At 40.3% G+C, this 17,745-nt stretch overlaps 1 protein-coding gene across 1 annotated transcript in view; it reads right to left on the bottom strand.

The window, feature by feature from the left end:
* TET1 (tet methylcytosine dioxygenase 1) overlaps positions 1-17,745 on the bottom strand; it is a 67,419-nt gene that overhangs the window by 12,912 nt on the left and 36,762 nt on the right. The window contains exons 7-10 of the mRNA XM_074154892.1: positions 5,829-6,037; positions 4,693-4,843; positions 1,174-1,263; positions 586-723 (exon numbers count right to left, since the gene is read on the bottom strand). Coding sequence (XP_074010993.1) covers positions 586-723; positions 1,174-1,263; positions 4,693-4,843; positions 5,829-6,037 — 588 coding nt within the window. The remainder of the gene's footprint in view (positions 1-585; positions 724-1,173; positions 1,264-4,692; positions 4,844-5,828; positions 6,038-17,745) is intronic.

Below are 17,745 nucleotides of genomic sequence, written 5' to 3'. Positions count from 1 at the left end.
ACACATCTGTGGGTTTTCTTCTCGGTTTTCATACTGAGACTTAAAGATCATAATAGACACCTGTCTCCACCACGGTATCATACTCTCCGCTTTCTGACTAGTAACTATACTCACATGAAGCCTGGTAAGTGCATATTGCAAGGAAAAGTGAATTTGATGAGAACTGAGCCTCGTGGAGGGTAAATTACTAAGCTTGTTTTAGCTCTTCCTCTACAGAAATCTGCACAGCTCCTCAGGATAATTATTTGCCTTTGAACATCAAAGCTCTACGGTGAATACCTTATCTGTCTATGGCCAGTGCTCTCCAAAGGGCCTGGGTGTCTTAAAAGAATCAAGATATTTTGTAGGAAGGATCACTCCCATGCCTTCCTTAATCTGCTCTGTAATAAGATGAGCTTAAGTCCTCTGTAGACCAGTAATAAATATATGCAAATAACATGGGAATTTATAAATAGGAACATGCAGCTAATTTCATAATACCTTAAAAACCTTCATGCAAATGTCCCCACTGAATCAAGCAGCATTTTAAAACACACAATAATCACAACAGTAAACAGTACAAATGAGAAAATCCCATGTACATACCACAGTGCTTCCATTGTGCATGTTATGTGTGTCCTTATGGGCATGGGCACAGAAATCTATGCAAGCTGTGACACCAGAGAAAGGCCTACCGTCCTTGGATCCCAGCCGGCAGTCTGGGCCCATGTGTTCATTTTCCACCTGAAAGTAAAATAAACTACAGGTACTTGGGACTGAAAGCGAGCAGCTTGGAACCCATGAGTCAGAATAAATGCAGTCAGTAAGAACGATCAGAAAGCGTGTATTTTCCTGTGAAACACGCAACACTTAGGACTGGATGTCAACGAGATAAATCGGCTCAGCCGAAGTCAAAATGTCTTTAAATAATAAAACCATTTTATTTACAGTACTAACTGTAAGCTTTTTACAAATGCACAGCTCGGGGCACAACTTAACCATCAGCTGAACTAAGGAAGGTGCAGTATTTTAAAGCTAACAAACAAAGCACCCACTGTAAGTTATCGGGGGATTCACCACATCTGTGAGGTCTGCAGCTTCTACCCATGGACACACTTTGGGGTTCCATCTTGTTTTCAAGTTACGCTGCCTGTTCAGAGCTACAGCTACACTAGCTGAATGTCACACACCTACCTGGTTCTGGAAAGCTTCAGGAGCAAGCTTTTTATAAACCGGAGCCACGTCGGTAGCTAAAGTTTGCAAATTATTTTCAAGAAGTTCCTCCTGCAGAGAAAGGTGACATTTAGAACGCTGTAATTTGCTTGAAAAGAACTTAATCCAGTTTAGAGACGCCTGACAAGTCAGCCTCTATCTTATAGTTTATTAATCTGACTTTTGTTCTGTTGCCCTTGGTCACCAACCACAAATAAGCCTAATTTTGCATGATTAAAATACCAAAATTGTTAAATATAAGTCAACCAAATAAAAATGGAGGATATCTGCTACAGCAAAGAAACCCAACACACAAGGAAGTAATTTCTGCATCATTTCCCCTTTCCAATACATAGACAGTCAAGGAATGAGGTAACATCTAGGAGAGAAAAATTGTATCACCTGCTGAGTGGAGATGGAACCCCACGTCTTCCTTCAGTGTTTTGCTTATGGAATCCTAGGTTTCTGCCTTCTTTTAATTGTATCCATAACTCCCAATAGCATTTAACATTCACTTCAGCTCTTAGGGGAAGAGGTACGTTTCTAACATTGCAACAGAACTCTTATTAGGAACATTTGATAAATATTTTGTGCTTTAGAGGTGCAAAACTCAGGACTTTATGGAAATATCTGCTAGATTAGGAAGTAATATTCCTTCCCTTGGGGTAAGCCATATAAACGTGAAACTAGCTAGGTGGGCTTCTATGGGAGTGTAACGTTTAAGCTCTTATTTATAGAAACAATCCCCATATTATTTTCCTAAATTTTTGCTTTTCCAGGAAAATCACCAACCAACAGGGAAAGAAAAGGGTGGTGACATAAGTCCCTACTTTGTTTTCCTCCAAGGGCCAGGCTTTGAGAGACAACCGCAGCTACAGTTCTGCACACTGTATAGTGGCAAAAAATAACAGCTTATTTTATTTTAATAAAAAAACCCCAAACCACACTCACCACCATATATTGTGAACATCAATGTATATAAACATATATGGATACTTTCAGGTTTTTCAATATGCTGTTACATTACAAAATGATAGTGTATTTTTAACTCATACTACAGCCAGTTTATTAACTCTTGATCACAACCACAAGTTTTTCTGAACTGCATTGAAGGTAACGCATCCTTAATTATCTATCCTATGTACTATTCTTACCTAGGAATATTATACCCTTAACCTCATCTCACTCCATCCAGTGCCTCAAATGATCCAAATCTTTCTGGACTTCGAACTATCTTCTTAATTTGCTCTACCTCCTAGCTTTATGTCATCTGCAAAATCATCAATATCCAATATTTAGCTAAACGAAGTATCTGCTAGAGAAATTAATGACAAAACCAAATGAAGAGAAAAATTATTTACCGGTAATTTCACTTCTTTGCGACGCACTGACAACCTGCACCACTGTCACCTACAGCTGGAGGCCTCTGCACCGTGGTTGCCCAAGGGAACACACGGCTCCCCTCACAGGCAAACGCAGTTCTGGGGGACCTGTGTGCTGTGCAGCCCTCATCCCCTCTCAGCTGCAGAATCCAAAGAGGCTTTAAAACAACTTCCACGGAAAAGGGGGAAATAAGGGAATGCACTTTTAGATCACACATCTAGAAAATGTCCTGCTTAAGTAATCTCCTCTTTTAGGCAATTGCTTTTACGCTGCGGTAGAAGGCGTTCTCCTCCAAAAAATGTACAGGTTACCTGTCAAGTGAAGAGGCCACACCAGGCAGCTCTCTTGAGTGGGGGGGCATCACTTTTAGAGCCTGCAGGGAATGCCGTTGTGCTTGACCAAGTGTTCAAACGGAGCTCAGGGTGGCCATTGCACAGACTCAGAGGAAACGATGCCACCAACAGAGCCTGCAGTCTCACAGAGCGTATTGTGATCAAAGGCAGACCTATTTGAGCTCTACATTGGTACCTGGCACAGCCTAATACTTCATTAGACACCAGAGATGAAGGCTGCCGCCTTTGCTGATTCCCCAGCTAATGTTATTAAAAACGTAAGAAACCTCCAGAGACACCACACGCACAGAATGCTCCGTGCACAGCATTATGCAGGGGGAGAACCAAAAAAACAGGATCACAGAGAATGGAAAAAAACAAGGGCAAAGGAATAGGATTTGTAAAATGAAGAAATGCCCAACAAGCACATCTTTCTATAAACTTAAAACTTGTAAAATGAATTCCCTCTTGAGACAAGCAGAGCTCTCTTCAGCTTGTACTGCCTTAGTCATGTATTCAGTGAGAAGAAGGGCGGACGGGCTGCCTGCCCTCTCTCCTGCTGAGGCAGAAGTTCTCCACTTTAAGCGCCAGTGAAGTTTGTGAACACTCACAGCGCGAGGGGACAGCACAACTCAGAGGAGACTGAGGGATGTGCATTCAAGCACATACACAGAAAAGATGCTTCACCAATTCTTTCAGGAAAGACCTGGACTTGGGAGGAATATTTAACTCCAGTGAATCAAATGACACCTCACGCTTCCTAGAAACAATTCATGTTTCACATTGTGCGTACACCACACATTAAAAAAACGCAAGAACACCTCTGCTACTGTCTGGACTTCAACCAGCTCCAACCAGGTCTCTCCTGTAGCTGGCAGCCGTGGAGTTCGGGAGCCGAGAAAGATTATCGGCAGAGTAACCCAAACGGACAACTAGGTAAGCGACTGCCCAATAGCGCATGTCTCTTAAAGCATACCAGATGTGCTAGTAAAGACGTGACACTTTTATCTGAAGGGTTCCACAGGGAAATGGTGTGAGAGACACCTACAGTCAGAACAAAAGGCACTTTCGAGTTACCCTGAGGAACGTGCGTTCATCAGACAGCAGTTACCAGTTTACACCACCTTCATTCCTTCTTCATGAAAGTACTTCCCATGTAAAAAACTGATTTGGTTGGGTTCAGAGGCTCGTTACTTCACACAATCCACCACCGTATTTTCTGTGCTCTCGGCTTTATGTCATCACTAACACTCATAAGCAGCAATTACAGTAGCATTTCACTACACGTTTAAAAAATATACTGTCCATAGAAAAACCAGCTTATTCTAGGTGGCTGAGAGAAGACCAGGCTGTCGGCCGGTCAGAAAGCAGGGTGAGAGCAGCGCAACACAAGGTACAAAATTTTCCATGACAAGGCAAAAGGACTGAACCTGAGGTGCAGCCCTGGTGCCTCAAAAAAACCTTTAGCTGTATTTTATAGATAGAAAAAAATTAGCATTTCATCCAAAGTTATGGAGAGGAGGTAAATATCCTTCCAAAAAAAAGTATTTAAGGACAATGTTAGGGTGTTTAAATACACAGTAAATGACACAGGGTTTTCATACAGTGGAAAAAATATAAACACTACAGTTACAAAACATTTAGTTGGGTGCCTCTGTGCTAAGCTATGCATACGTGTAAGAGAGGAGGGGTGGATATCCATAGATTCCATTTCTAGTTCTGAAAAATCACTGCAATAAATGTTTGGAGGAAAACAAAACAATAAAATACGTAAAATAAATCTTACTTGTTTAGGGTCATCAGTGAGAAGCCTGAATTTCCTGGGGTTTTTGCTTCTGGCAAATTTACAGCCATTGAAATACATACTCCACGAACAGCCAAATGAGAATGATGCTCCACAAGTTTCTGGATCAAGTCCTTGACATGCACAAGTACGACTATGAAAGGAAATAAAGACACATCAAGTCAGCTGACAATGCAGCTCTTTTTTTTTTTTTTTCTTCTTCTTCTTTCTTTTTAGGTCAATGCTATTTGCCATTTCTTTTATAATACATAGCACAACAACACAGGAATTTATAAAACGCATGGTTTAAAGGGATACTTTCTGTTAAGGAAATATTTATGTGTAAAGGATGGACTTTTTCCCCCATAAAGACAGTCTCAGCTCCCCGAAGTCCCACTTCTGGGAAATACCTAACACTGAGTTATAGCTATATAAACATACCCAGGCTGCTGGATTTCCACTTCATCAGCTGGATAAATTTTTTATCCAAGAAAATACCACTCCTACTAAAGGTTACCCCTAAATCCAATAATAATTTTGTTATGTGCAGCAATACCATTAGCTCCAAATTGATCCAACTTTCAAAGTGGAACAACCCCACTTAGCCCGACCCTTCAAGAACACGAGCATTAGATTCAGGTCCTGCACACCTATTAAGAGAATGCTTAAATGCAGGCTACACAAAAATCAGCAAAAGGCAGCACTGCTACAGAGCCTCAGTTGCAACATATTATCTAGTCAATTCAACTAAATTCCTCTCATAGAGACAAAGATTCTAATTTTGAGTGTTCCATCTTTCATTTATTTAGAAAAGTCATGTATCACCTTCTTGGCAGGCCTGTAGCACGGCCGCGTGTGCAAAGGGCACACTGAATGTCTTGGGCAGCACATGCAAAGCCAGGAGAGAAGTTCATTGCCACCCCTGTCCCTGGGCGTAGCGTGTACAACCGTCACTGAGAGCCTGGACTCTGGGAAAAAACCAGGAACTAAGTTTTATGCTGAAATGACACCTAGTGGTTTGTAATTTTAAATGAGCTTTTGCATATTTATTTATTAGTCTTACTATCGAATTCTCAAGTTGTTTATTGAAGAACATTCAAAAGGCAACACAACAATCGTTTACTATTGAAGTCACTTACTCTTCATTTAACGCACACCTCCGGCTGGTGGGACAGCCGTATTTTCTGAGACTCTGTGTCAGTTCCTTGTAGAGCGTATCAGCCAGGAGGTGAGGGATCCCTTCCCACGCCAGGATGAGAATCACGATGACGGCAGTTTGACAGTGGTGTCCCGCACGCTGACGTACCAAGCACAGCAACTTCTCCTCATCGCTACTTCTTCGTATCACCTGGAAGAATCATTTTGTTTATTCTTTGATAGGTGCAGGAAACACGTAATGTGTTACTCTTCTCTAGGACACGTAAGGCCTGGAAGAGTAAGAAATACTGCTGCCCAGAGAACGTCTATCAGCAAGTAGGGCTGCGACAGCATCACACACGGGTGTAGAACAGGATTTTGCATTGCCTTTTTACCTGTAGAAGAAATAGCAGTACATTTTACAGGAGGAGGAATATTTTACATGTTCTACACAAACAATAAGAAAGATGGATTAAAAGGAAAATAACCACTAGAAGGAAATAATAATCCTGAGACAACAGATCCACTGAGAACCTAACAGTTACCTTGGAAATAATAGGGAAAACACAGATCCAAACCCCAGAATGCAGGTACATAAAAGCACACGTGTGAAGGGATTAGGATGGATACCACAGCTACGTATCAGCACACAAAATGATTCCCACCTTACAAGGTAAGATGACAAGAAAGCAATGAAAATAAACTCTGTTCTTAGTGAAGGAAACAATGAGATTTTTCAGAACAAATCCCTAGACGACCTACATTAAAGTTCTTAGCAGAGTGCTAAATTGTTTTACTAAACTGCATGATATGCAAAGCAATCTTTGTCAACCTTATCCATAAAACAATGACTAACACAATATGGAACAGTACAATATACGACTGAACTAAAAAAAAAAAAAAAGAAAAAAGCTAGACAGCCCTACTGCTACATATTTAGGTTTTCATCACAATCTGAAATGAAGTTGCATTGTAAGAAGACCTAAAAAAAGGCATTACAACTAGGTAACACAAGAACATGATCTTTGAAAATATGTATCTATTCTTCAAACATATTTTAGCCAGCAGAGCCTGTACGTGGCCTCCAACAAAGGTGTCAGGACCTCAGCATCAAGCTTCAAGCACATTGGGGCCGGACCCCCCTCAGGCATTAGAGGCTAAATCCTCTTCCTCAGCTCCGTCGCACATGGGACGGGGAGCAGCGAGTCTCCCTCACTGCGTGCTGACGGCAAGCCCTTGCCTTCCAGATAATTCTCTGCCAGCCCCGCAGCAACACGCTCGCTTAGGGCAAAAGTAGTCAGTCACCCCGGCTTTCCACCCTATCTATCTGACCAGTCGTGGTCTACAAAAGCAGGAAGGCAACCGAGTTTCACTGACTCTTTGAATACCTCCAAACAGATACCTGTGTTTTCAGGCAGATTCCCTATTGAACTGATGTCAAAGCTTCTTGTCAGACGCGCAGCTGTCATTCATATGTGACCCCCAGCCTGATCAGCTGTATCTAAATCATTTGAACTCATTAAAAGTGGGGACCAAAGTACACCTGCAATTAATCTGCAACTGAAAAGGTTTTCAATAGATGAACTGTTTCCGAGGGAATCTGTGCAGGCTCAGCAGGAAGAAGCAAGCTTAAAGTTAACTTGGGTCAAGAGAGAAAGTATCATCTTTCTGAAGTTAAATCATACGGTCTCACAAAGTGAGAACTTAGTGAGAAAACAAGCAAATGCATCTGAGGTACCATTCCTCAAAAGGAGTCTTGGTTATGACTGACCAACCAGTACAGTATTTTTTATAAAGAAAGAAAAATAATGCAACTCATTTACATTTCAGTGAGGTTTACAGAAAATCTATTACAGCTGACATACAATTCATACATTCATTCTCTAAGCAATCCTGCTTCAGCAGGGGAGTTGGACTAGATGATCTATATGGTCCCTTCCAACTCTAAAAAAATTCAGTGAAATTCAGTGAAACACAGGTTATTCATGTCCGTGTGAGCCTTACATTCCTGAGGCTGCACAGTTCCTTCAAGTCAGAAGGAGAAGAACTTGATTTTGTTACTCAGCATGAAGAGTGATGCTTTTACTCTTTTTTCTTTTTTTGGTTTCTATACTTTGTAACTTCAATAAAGAAAGTTAATCCGGTACCTCTTGTTTTCTCTGTACAACATCAGGTTGTCCTTTTTGAATTCTCATATAGTTCTAAACTGGAAATACACAGTGCAGGAAAAAATGACAAACCAACAGGAAGGAAATGTATAGTTCCCTTTAAAGTACCACCACACTTCCCCGGAGTTAAACGTAGCTGGAATTTGCTTCATTATGCACGCAGCAGAGAATGCAATACTTTTGTTGGACCCACAAACGTTTTACAGCCAAGCACCTTTCAAGGCCACAAAGGTAGCTGCTAAAGGATTTATTAGTTGTCTGAATTTAATTCCTACAGCTCTTAAGAGCATCCTACGTTCATCTGACTACTACAGCTGGAGCGCTCCCCTCCTTTTGTTACCAGAGATGAGGCACTTTTCTCACCTGACTCTTATGGTCCTAGGAGAGCACAACTGGAACCAGAACAATCACGGTTCCTCCGGCCCTGCAGCCAGTGACCGTGACAGAGCTGGAGCTGTGTTGCTTCTTCTGTATAAACCGATGATGCCCCTTCATGTGCTCCAGCTGACATTCTCAAAGAAGCAATAAACAGAGCCCCCTTTTTGTAGTAACAACAAACCCACAGCAATACCACAACTCCATACACAGAAAAGCACATTTGAGCAGGACAACTGAAAACTATGGAATAAATCCAGCAACACAAATACCATGTAATTCGTGAGGATTTAACAATTTTTCTTGTGTGGGAAACTGCCACTACACTTCTTGACTCGGCAACTTCTTAGTTATATTAACACTGATGTAACTCCACTAATTTCCAACTTGTCATTTGTTTTCCAATGCCTGGCTACATCAAACAGATTTTTAACTCTACAATAAATTATATTTATATTGCATTATATGTATATACATATTAAGCAAAAGTAAAACCGACTGCATTTGCTTTTGTTACTGAGCTTGTGTTTATCTGAGTAATTGGTACAATCCAAAACATGACTAGAAGCTTATCAATATTTTGCCTGATGTGCTTACAGATCAGATCTCTTACTGTTTTTCTAAGTACTGGATGCAGTAAGGCTTTAGTTGACTGATCATTTCTTCAGTTACTCTTTAGCTGTCTCCAGTTTATTTCTATTCTGGTTTCTGCAGCGTGGAATTCCTGGGGATGGTTCCAAGATCTTTTCACCCTTAAACATCCCCAAACCATACAGTGTTTTAACTGTCTCCCCTCCCCTATTTACTTTATGGAATCATCACACTTGTTAAATTCATACAACAGTAAAGCTGTCTTAATGATGTCATCAGGAGAGTAGCATATGTAAAATCTCAGCCTACATTTAGTTCACTTTACCCTTTTATTTTCAGCATGCATTTGACAGTGTCCTCCTCAGTAAGGCAAATTAAGTTAATACACTGTCACAGCCACAAAGAATACGATAATAATACAATGTATTAATCATTTTTATGCAATAATTTAAAATTCATATTTATTTGCTATTAAAAGTTTGCAAACGTAATTCCCGGTGTTCCTATTGTTTACACCAAGATGCCAAATATTAAGTTAAATATGCAACTAACAGAGCAAGTCCCTGAATGTTTCCTCAGACTGTGAACAACATACAAATCAGCTGGCAAATGTTGTCTCCAAAAGGTGGTGGAAGTACTCATCATTTTCAAAACCACGTTTTATACATCCCCCCCTGTGCTGTAGTCAGGCACCCGCCCCTACTGCTTTCTGTACCACGCCTGTTCGGTGTCACTGTGGTTATCCATGTGTCCTTGGTTACGTGTACATCTAAAGGGAGGCAGCAATTCAACTAATTTACTGTGTTAGCTAGCCCAGATACTCTCAAACGGCAGGATCTGAGAATATGAGCAAGCCTTCAAGGCGAGCCCCAGCCAGCCAGCTAGGACAAATAAAATCAACAGCTATCATGGCAACATACCACAGCTAAACCTCTGTTTCTACAGGCCACAAAGGTAGAATTTTACCCAGCTATCTTAACAGAAAGCATGATCCAAAAACTAAAGCATGATCCATACTCCAAAGAGTATGTTTATTGAAAAGGTGCCATACGCATCAGACTTTTCTCCAGCAATTTAGCAACAAGTTACGGCATCAACAAGAGGAAAAGTTAGTTTTTCACTCCCTCACATACAAGGGTAGCAAAGAGACAGAAAGGGACACTAAGAATTAAAGAATACAAGAGCAGGATGAGGTCGGGAGTGGACTGCCCAGCCTTACCCTGACCCTGGGAGTCACTAACAGCAGCTGCCATAGGACGAGTAGTAAGAAAGGCACTTGGACATGGAAATGCTTCTCAACAACAGCCAGGCACCTTCCAGCCACCTGCCGGCAGCTCAGGGGATGTGCCTTCTCATGGCTCTGGAAGGATGTGGCTTTTGTGCATTTGTCCACACCCTTCTAAACCTACGCAGCATTTTACCATCCACTACATTCCTGGGCAAAGCTTAATTCCAGACTCTGTGAAAGAAAAAAAATTACCTTTTCTTCGTGCTTGCTCCCTGCTGGTGCCCTCTAGTTTTGATATAGCATGAGAGGGTGAATAATAGATGGCTACTCAGGTCTCCACTCCACCAAGACTTTAGCCCTGCTTTCTTCCCTTCCCTCTCTGCCAGGCTGAGGAGTCTGTAGCTCTACTTGTCTTTCCCAGTTCTGCTGTGCCTTCTTTTGTTGGAGGGCCAGAACTGCAGACAGTATGCGAGATCAGGGTGCAGCGTGCTTTCTCACAGAGGCATAATCACGTTTCACGTTTTCTTTACTCCTTCCCAGTAATTCTCACCAGTTTCTTTTGATGCTTTCATCACAGAAGCTGATATCTAATCAACTATTATCCCAAGCAGCAGGACTCAACCTAGCGTCCAGCACTGTGGATATGAAACTACAACACTCCACTTTTTCTGCAACTGTATTTATCTAGTGAGTTTTACCTATCATTTCTGTGGCCATTAGTTCCGGATCACAAGTCCTTCCTGCTCTTTATGATACCTGTCCCTCCTCTTCATTATCCTGAACAACTTTGTACCATCAACAGTTTGTCTCCCGCTTTTTTCAAATCATTTCTGAACGTACTGAACAGCATCAGTAAAGTTATGCTATCGATAAAACCTGCTTTGTCTGTCCAAATGCTTGAGTTCTACTTACTTGAATTATTTCTTTTAGATTGTTGAAACAACTGTCTCAACCCTTGGCAGGAGCTCTAGAACAAGGCACCAGTACACTGTGAATAAAAATTACTTGATGTCCTTTAATATAAGCCAGTCTATCTAAATTAGCACGTACATGACTTACACAAGTAGCTACAAGTCAGACTGCAGAAGCTCAGCACTCAGCGTACCAGATGCTGAATTACCACATGGATGAGAAATTACATTCCAATTTAGGATCCCCAGAATAGTTGTGTTAACTCTGACGTGATATAAACCAGACACCACCAGCAAACAGTACAAAATTTTAATTGCGAGTTAAATACACTCTTACAAATGACTGGATTAAAAAAAAAAAAAAAAAAAAAGGAACTGACAGAAAGGTCCTTTTTAGGTTTATTTCATCTCCACGTGGCTCCACTGCAATACTCCCTCCAGCCCAGTCTGAATTTCTTCAGTAAAATAGCTGTGTTGCCTTTGCAGGGTATCAGTAGTTGATTTTAAAGTGAGAACACACCTTAACTCATCACTGCAATTTCCTGAAACAGGCGACTCGTTTAGAACAGTTTGGCTCCAAGTTTTCTAACCTGCAGACTCTGCCGCTACGTGCGTGGAGTCCTCCCTACACAGGACAAGATTCTCTGTTAAACTACAATTCCATAATAATCTAGACCAGTGAAAATTGAGAGCACGGTGCTGTTAAAACCTGCTGCTGTTCCAGCAGGTGATACTGTGTAACAGACAGCCATAGAAATGTTCTTGTTTGCCACAGAAGTGAGTCTGCCCTACTATTTCCTAATTCACCCATACACACACACGTTAAACCCTTTTCTTCCCGGAAAAACGTTATATCCTTTTATTCTCAGCATGTCTAAGAGATTTTAAAGTAGAAATAAATTCCACTTCCCTAAATTGTCTCTTCACGAGTATTAGCACGCTACATCTAAAGAGTTAGCACAGAACAGTTACCGACAATCCCAATACTATGAAGTTACTTAGCCATTTTTACAGCAATATCCCCAAAGTGTGATACCTGCAAACACCTTTTCTCAAGTTGCTACTGGAAGTGGTACTGTCCTGTTTACAAACGAACAGACTGCAGCACATACAGGTTAAATGATTCTTCTATAATCATGCAACCAATACTGCAGAAATGAGGACAAAATTCAAGTCTTGGCCCCCAGTGCCCTCTTACCCTCCTTACACCCTTCAGACTTCCCTTTCTGTTATACTGCAGGCAATGGCAAACTGCACTTTGTAGGTGACGGATGACAATAAGAATCTGCTCTCTCAGTTTGTTGAGGTATCTCATTTGTTTTAGTGATAACAGCAACTTAAATGCTTGCTCTTTTATAGTACTTAACTTTGTTTACCTTAACATAGCCTTTTTGTTTCATGTTTACTCTATTAAAATATTTGAGTAGTTCTTCACATTAAACAGTATTTAAACACTTTTATTTACTCTGGAAACCATGTAAAGTTTCTAATAATTTTGAATCTCAAAGTATTGCAGCACTTAACACAGAACGGCTTTACTTTGGATAACGCTACAAACATTTTCATCCAAAATAAACTCTTCCAATTCTGTATTTAGCAGGTACACCTCCTAGCAAACAGTGAAAATCGTGCCTGCACAACTATAGCTACCTGCCACACACAGTAACTCAACTATTACAACATTATGGCAAGGAAGTGATGCTCTAACACAACATTGTCCCGAAAGAAACAAAGCCTCTACCAACCACCCTCTCCATGTGTCAAAATTAATTTCCTTTTAGACTTCTCCTATGGAGAATATTATTTAATCATAAAGACGGTTTAATAAATTAAATAAAAGCTTGAAGTACAGTAAGCTATTTAAAGCAGAATGGAGATGCACATTCTCCTTAAACCTGTGGCCACAGGACAGTGAGTCCAGGAGAATTTGGACCCCCTGGCCTTGAACCACCTCCAGGGACAGGGCATCCACAGCTTCTCTGGGCAACCCGTTAGAGGGTCTCGTCACCCTCACAGTAAAGAATTTCTTCCTAATATCTAATCTAAATTTCCCCTCTTCCACTTTGAAACCACCATCCTTCATCCTGTCACTACACTCCCTGATAAAGAGTCCCTCCCCACCTTTTCTGTAGGCCCCCTTTAGATACTCATTCATCAGTTCATTTTCTTTACTAAAATTACACATCTCTCCTAATACTAACATAGAGAGCCTAGAAGCTGGAGTAACTTCTCAGTTTTCTTGCTTTTTCAATTCCCAATTTCAACCACTTTCTCAACTCAAGCTAAACTAGGAAACTGAAAAAAATCATCCTGTCTGCATCCGCAGGAGGATCTATTGTTATTAAGGCTCATGCAGCACCCAAACTGTAGTTTCTGGTATTTAGCTACAAATTCTTATCAGTTCAGTGATATATAAAATCTTGGTTATAACAGTGGGTTATCTAAGCATTACTTTTAAAATTTTTATTGATTTCAGTGGCTAATGTTAGGCTCAGGTCTGTACAGGACTGTAATTTGAATTTTAACCATATATTAAAAGTATTTGTAATTGGGTTTTTTATTCATTTTTAATCCACCCCTATTCTTTATTATTTATATATCCTACTAATATACAACCAACACTACAGAAAAGATAAAAAGTATCTGTCAAGTTATAAATATAAAACCCAAAAAAGGCAAACAGTATAGAAGCTAAAGAGTTTGAGAAACCACTTGCAAAGGCATAAAAGCCCCCTAATACTTTATTTTCAAACAAATTAGGGCCACCAGCAGGCTAACAGAATCTGAAGGGTCAACAGATCATCCAAGTGCTTACAAAAAAGAAAAAAGTTACTCAGAGAAGATAAGGCTCAAGATGCAAAACCTACTTCTGCTGTGTTCACAAAGGGGAAGTTTGGGAAGATTCCTATGTCAGAAACCTTATTCTCAGGGGACAGTCAAGGACAGTCCTGCAGTTAAAGCCCTAGCAGAAGTGGTTATAGGACAATAGTGTCAAAAAACCCAAAATCAAAATCACCACAACCCCCACCAAACAGTAGCAATTTGCCAAGATGGTATCCACCAAAGAAACTCAAGGATGATCAACTGAAGTATTAAACGTGATGTGCACTGTCTTGATTTAGAATACAGTAATACCAGAGGGCCTGAAGATTACCAAGAGAATACCACTTTGTAAAAAAGGCCGTAGAAGAAAGACGTTGACTCAGTGATCACCTAAGCCTGCTATTTGTGTGGGGCAAAGCGGTGATCACGCAGAAAGTGTGATGCACAGGGAAAAGTAAAATAAACTTTTCCTGGAGTGAAGTAACAGCTCAATCATACTGCAGGCCTTTCTAGATTTCCAAACGCCATTCAGTAAAGTCCCTTTCATAAAGGCTCTTAAAAAACCCCTAATGTGTCTTGGGACAAATCAAAAGACCACACATGAATAATTGGTGAAAAGACACGAAACAAAGGCTGGTAAGTCTCCAGTGGGAGCTCTGTAGAACTCTGTTCAAGCCTGGGCTCTTCAGCATGTTTGTTAAGGGTAAATAAAAGGATGACAACGTTTGTTGATGACACTAAACAATTCAGAGTAGCGAAGACAAGCACAATCTGCAAACAAATGAAGGAGGAGTTCATACTGCTGAGCAGGCAGTAAAATGGCAGATAAAATTCACTGTAGATGTGTGTATTTAATGCACATGGTGAAAACAATTCTATTTTTAGATAGAGATGGACTCCGAGTTGGCCATTACCATGCAGGAATGAGAACCTGGCATAATGATAGAAAGCACTACGAAAATGCCAAATCACTGCTCTGCAACAGAGGAAAAAAAAGCAAAAACAACTGCTAAGAATTACTGGGAATAGACCCTGCCTCCAGCTCTGGGAACCACAGAGTTACGAATTCCTGGAAACTAAGTGAGTCTTCTGGAAGGCAACTGCCCTGCTCTTACACCTTTCTGCTATCGGTCAGTCCTGGAGATGGGAGATCGGCAAGAACGACCTCTGCCCTGACCTGGCTGTTTTTATTGCTTCTTATCTCTTTAGTTCAGAGCTGGAGCCTTAAAAATTACATTGCAACTCTGAATAAAAGACAGCAGACAGCAACGATAGCCTAGTTGATCCAACGTTCACGAAAACCAGGAGAAGGAACCCATAGAAAATAGGTTTAATCCAGAAAATATTAAGACCCAAAGCTGCCCTCCTCTGAGGTTAGGAACACGTATCTTTTGACTTCAGTGCAGCAGGATGATGCCTACAGTGAGTTACTCACAAACAACTAATACAGTCATAAACCATTTCACACAAACTGATGTAATTGTAATTTACCATCAGACAGATTAGGATAAGAGGTAATGGCCTCAAGTTATGCCAGGGGAGGTTTAGATATCGGGAAAAAATTATTACACTGAAAGGGTTATCAAGCATTGGAACAGGCTGCCCAGGGAAGTGGTGGAAACGTCATCCCTGAAGGTATTTAAAAGACAGACGTAGTGCTTAGAGATACGGTGTAGTGATGGTTTTTGTCAGTGTTAGGTTGATGCTTGGACTTGATGATCCAAAAGGTCCCTTCCAACCCAGGCAATTCTGCGATTCTATAGTGAGAGCAGAAAAAAAAAAAACCCAAACACCCCATCTGTTACCAGCTTAAGCACTGATAAACAATGGGACCAGTGAGTCAGGTCACTTATCACCGGCTGGTTACAGGGGATGCACAGTAACATGAAACTTTTTATCATATGAATGGGTTACTAAGAACAACAGGCCAGCGATTTAAGTACTTCAGAGTTGTTTTTCTTTAACTTATTAAGAATGAGTACGATGATCCTGGACAAAGCAAAAAAGCAAAAGAAATCCAAACAGAAAAGAAAGAAGAGGACATTTACTCCGGTATATGCCACAGAATGGTAAGTTATTTTCTAATCACACAGTTATCACCTACACAGATATCCACACATTCGAGATCTCTGGCAAAACTCAATTAATTCTATTTTGACGTAAAAATAAGATAATACAATTTCTGATGCAAAAAAAACCCCCCTAAAAATCAGAGCTCAAGCAGCCTCATTGCTGCTGCCTGCAGTGAAAACAATAGCAAGCTCATCTTCACTGCACAGTTTGGCTCATGTGAGTGCCAGTCTAATGCCTACACATACAACTATCATAAAGGTTTCAACCCCTAGGTAGTATTTACTGATAATAATTAGGTTCAACTAATAGCAACACTCTGGTCCACATCGAGAGGGACAAAGTATCATCCTAAAATATAATACATCAAAAAAACCACAGAAGACACACATTTATTTCTTCTCAAAATAAGCCTGAAAGAGAAAATATTCTGCAAGTTTATGGTAACCTTGAAATCTAAGAAGGAAAACATCAGCTCCTTTTGGGGAAAGCAGTCTGCCTCAGTAAAGTTTAACACACTGGGCACATGTTTGGCGCCACTTAAGCAAAAACAATTTAGGAGGGAATCGGTATTACGACATGTAGAAGAATGTATGGACACAGGTATTTTAGAAACCCTCCTTTAATCTTAAAATGTTTCTAATGAACCAATAAGACAAAATTATCTAGTGGAAATAGGGAGAATTGGGAAAAATAGTGCAATATTATCAACGATACGTTCAATTTTTTCTTATCATATTTGCTTCAGCAGAGCTCCGTTGTGCTGCTCTCACCAGCAAGTCTCTCAGAAGCCCTAAGGGCAACAGCCTGTCCATCTGCAAAGCAGAAACGAGCCTGTCCTAAAGTACACTGTAAATGAGTAAGTGAAAGTCTCTGTGCAGCTGACAGAACCTTGTGATTATAATTATCAGAGAGCACAGCAAACTTTTTCCATATGCTTTCAAACAAATTTCACAATTGTGTTTCTTTGGTCATAGCCAAAACCCCAATATGCCCTGTTATAAGGATTAAAACTAGCATTGCCAATGAAAAGTTAATGTAACACATGAAGAATACCAACCCCAAAATGTGGATTTTATACAGGATGAAACACTTCTACAGAGGAGATTTCAGCGATTTCCTTCCCTTTCTTGTCCTGAACAGTCACACAGTAACAGTTAGCAGGCTTGGAAAAGCATTCATCCTCTTTAGCTCTGAATTTGCACACAAAAAAAGTCACCGCTGCATAAAACAAGATTGGAACTTAAATCAACGTTGAAGCTTACTCTCACAAACACTTCACATATAGAAATGTGAAAATCTAACTAACTGGAGAGCGGGTCCCTGTACCTTAAAACAGTATTTTCTGTACGCATCCCAGTGCTGTCTTGACTGTCATATTGTACACACATGTTGGACACCTTCAGCCATGCCGATATAGAACAAAATCTATTATTTCTGTTTTACGTAAAAGACAGTATGTTGATACTGGCAACACAAAACTCAAGGTTAAGAGTTAGTTTTAAATGTCTTCTTCCTTTCAACTGCTCACAACTCTTTCTAAGGTAAGATTTTTTTTAACTCCTGTCCTCTGTTAAAACTCAGTGTTTTACTTAGTTGAAACACTGAGAAAAATCATTCCATTCTTTTTGGGTCAGTTGTTTATGAAATTAGTTTTACCATCTTTTTTTCTTGGATGCTGATTTGTTATTAAATATCATCTGAAGAAACATGCACATATGGGATCCCTTTCTGAAAAACAGTTTATGTACTT

Source organism: Numenius arquata, chromosome 10 (genome assembly GCF_964106895.1).
Source record: "Numenius arquata chromosome 10, bNumArq3.hap1.1, whole genome shotgun sequence".
NCBI classification, from domain to species: Eukaryota; Metazoa; Chordata; class Aves; order Charadriiformes; family Scolopacidae; genus Numenius; species Numenius arquata.
This window is presented reverse-complemented; position numbering and strand designations above follow the sequence as displayed.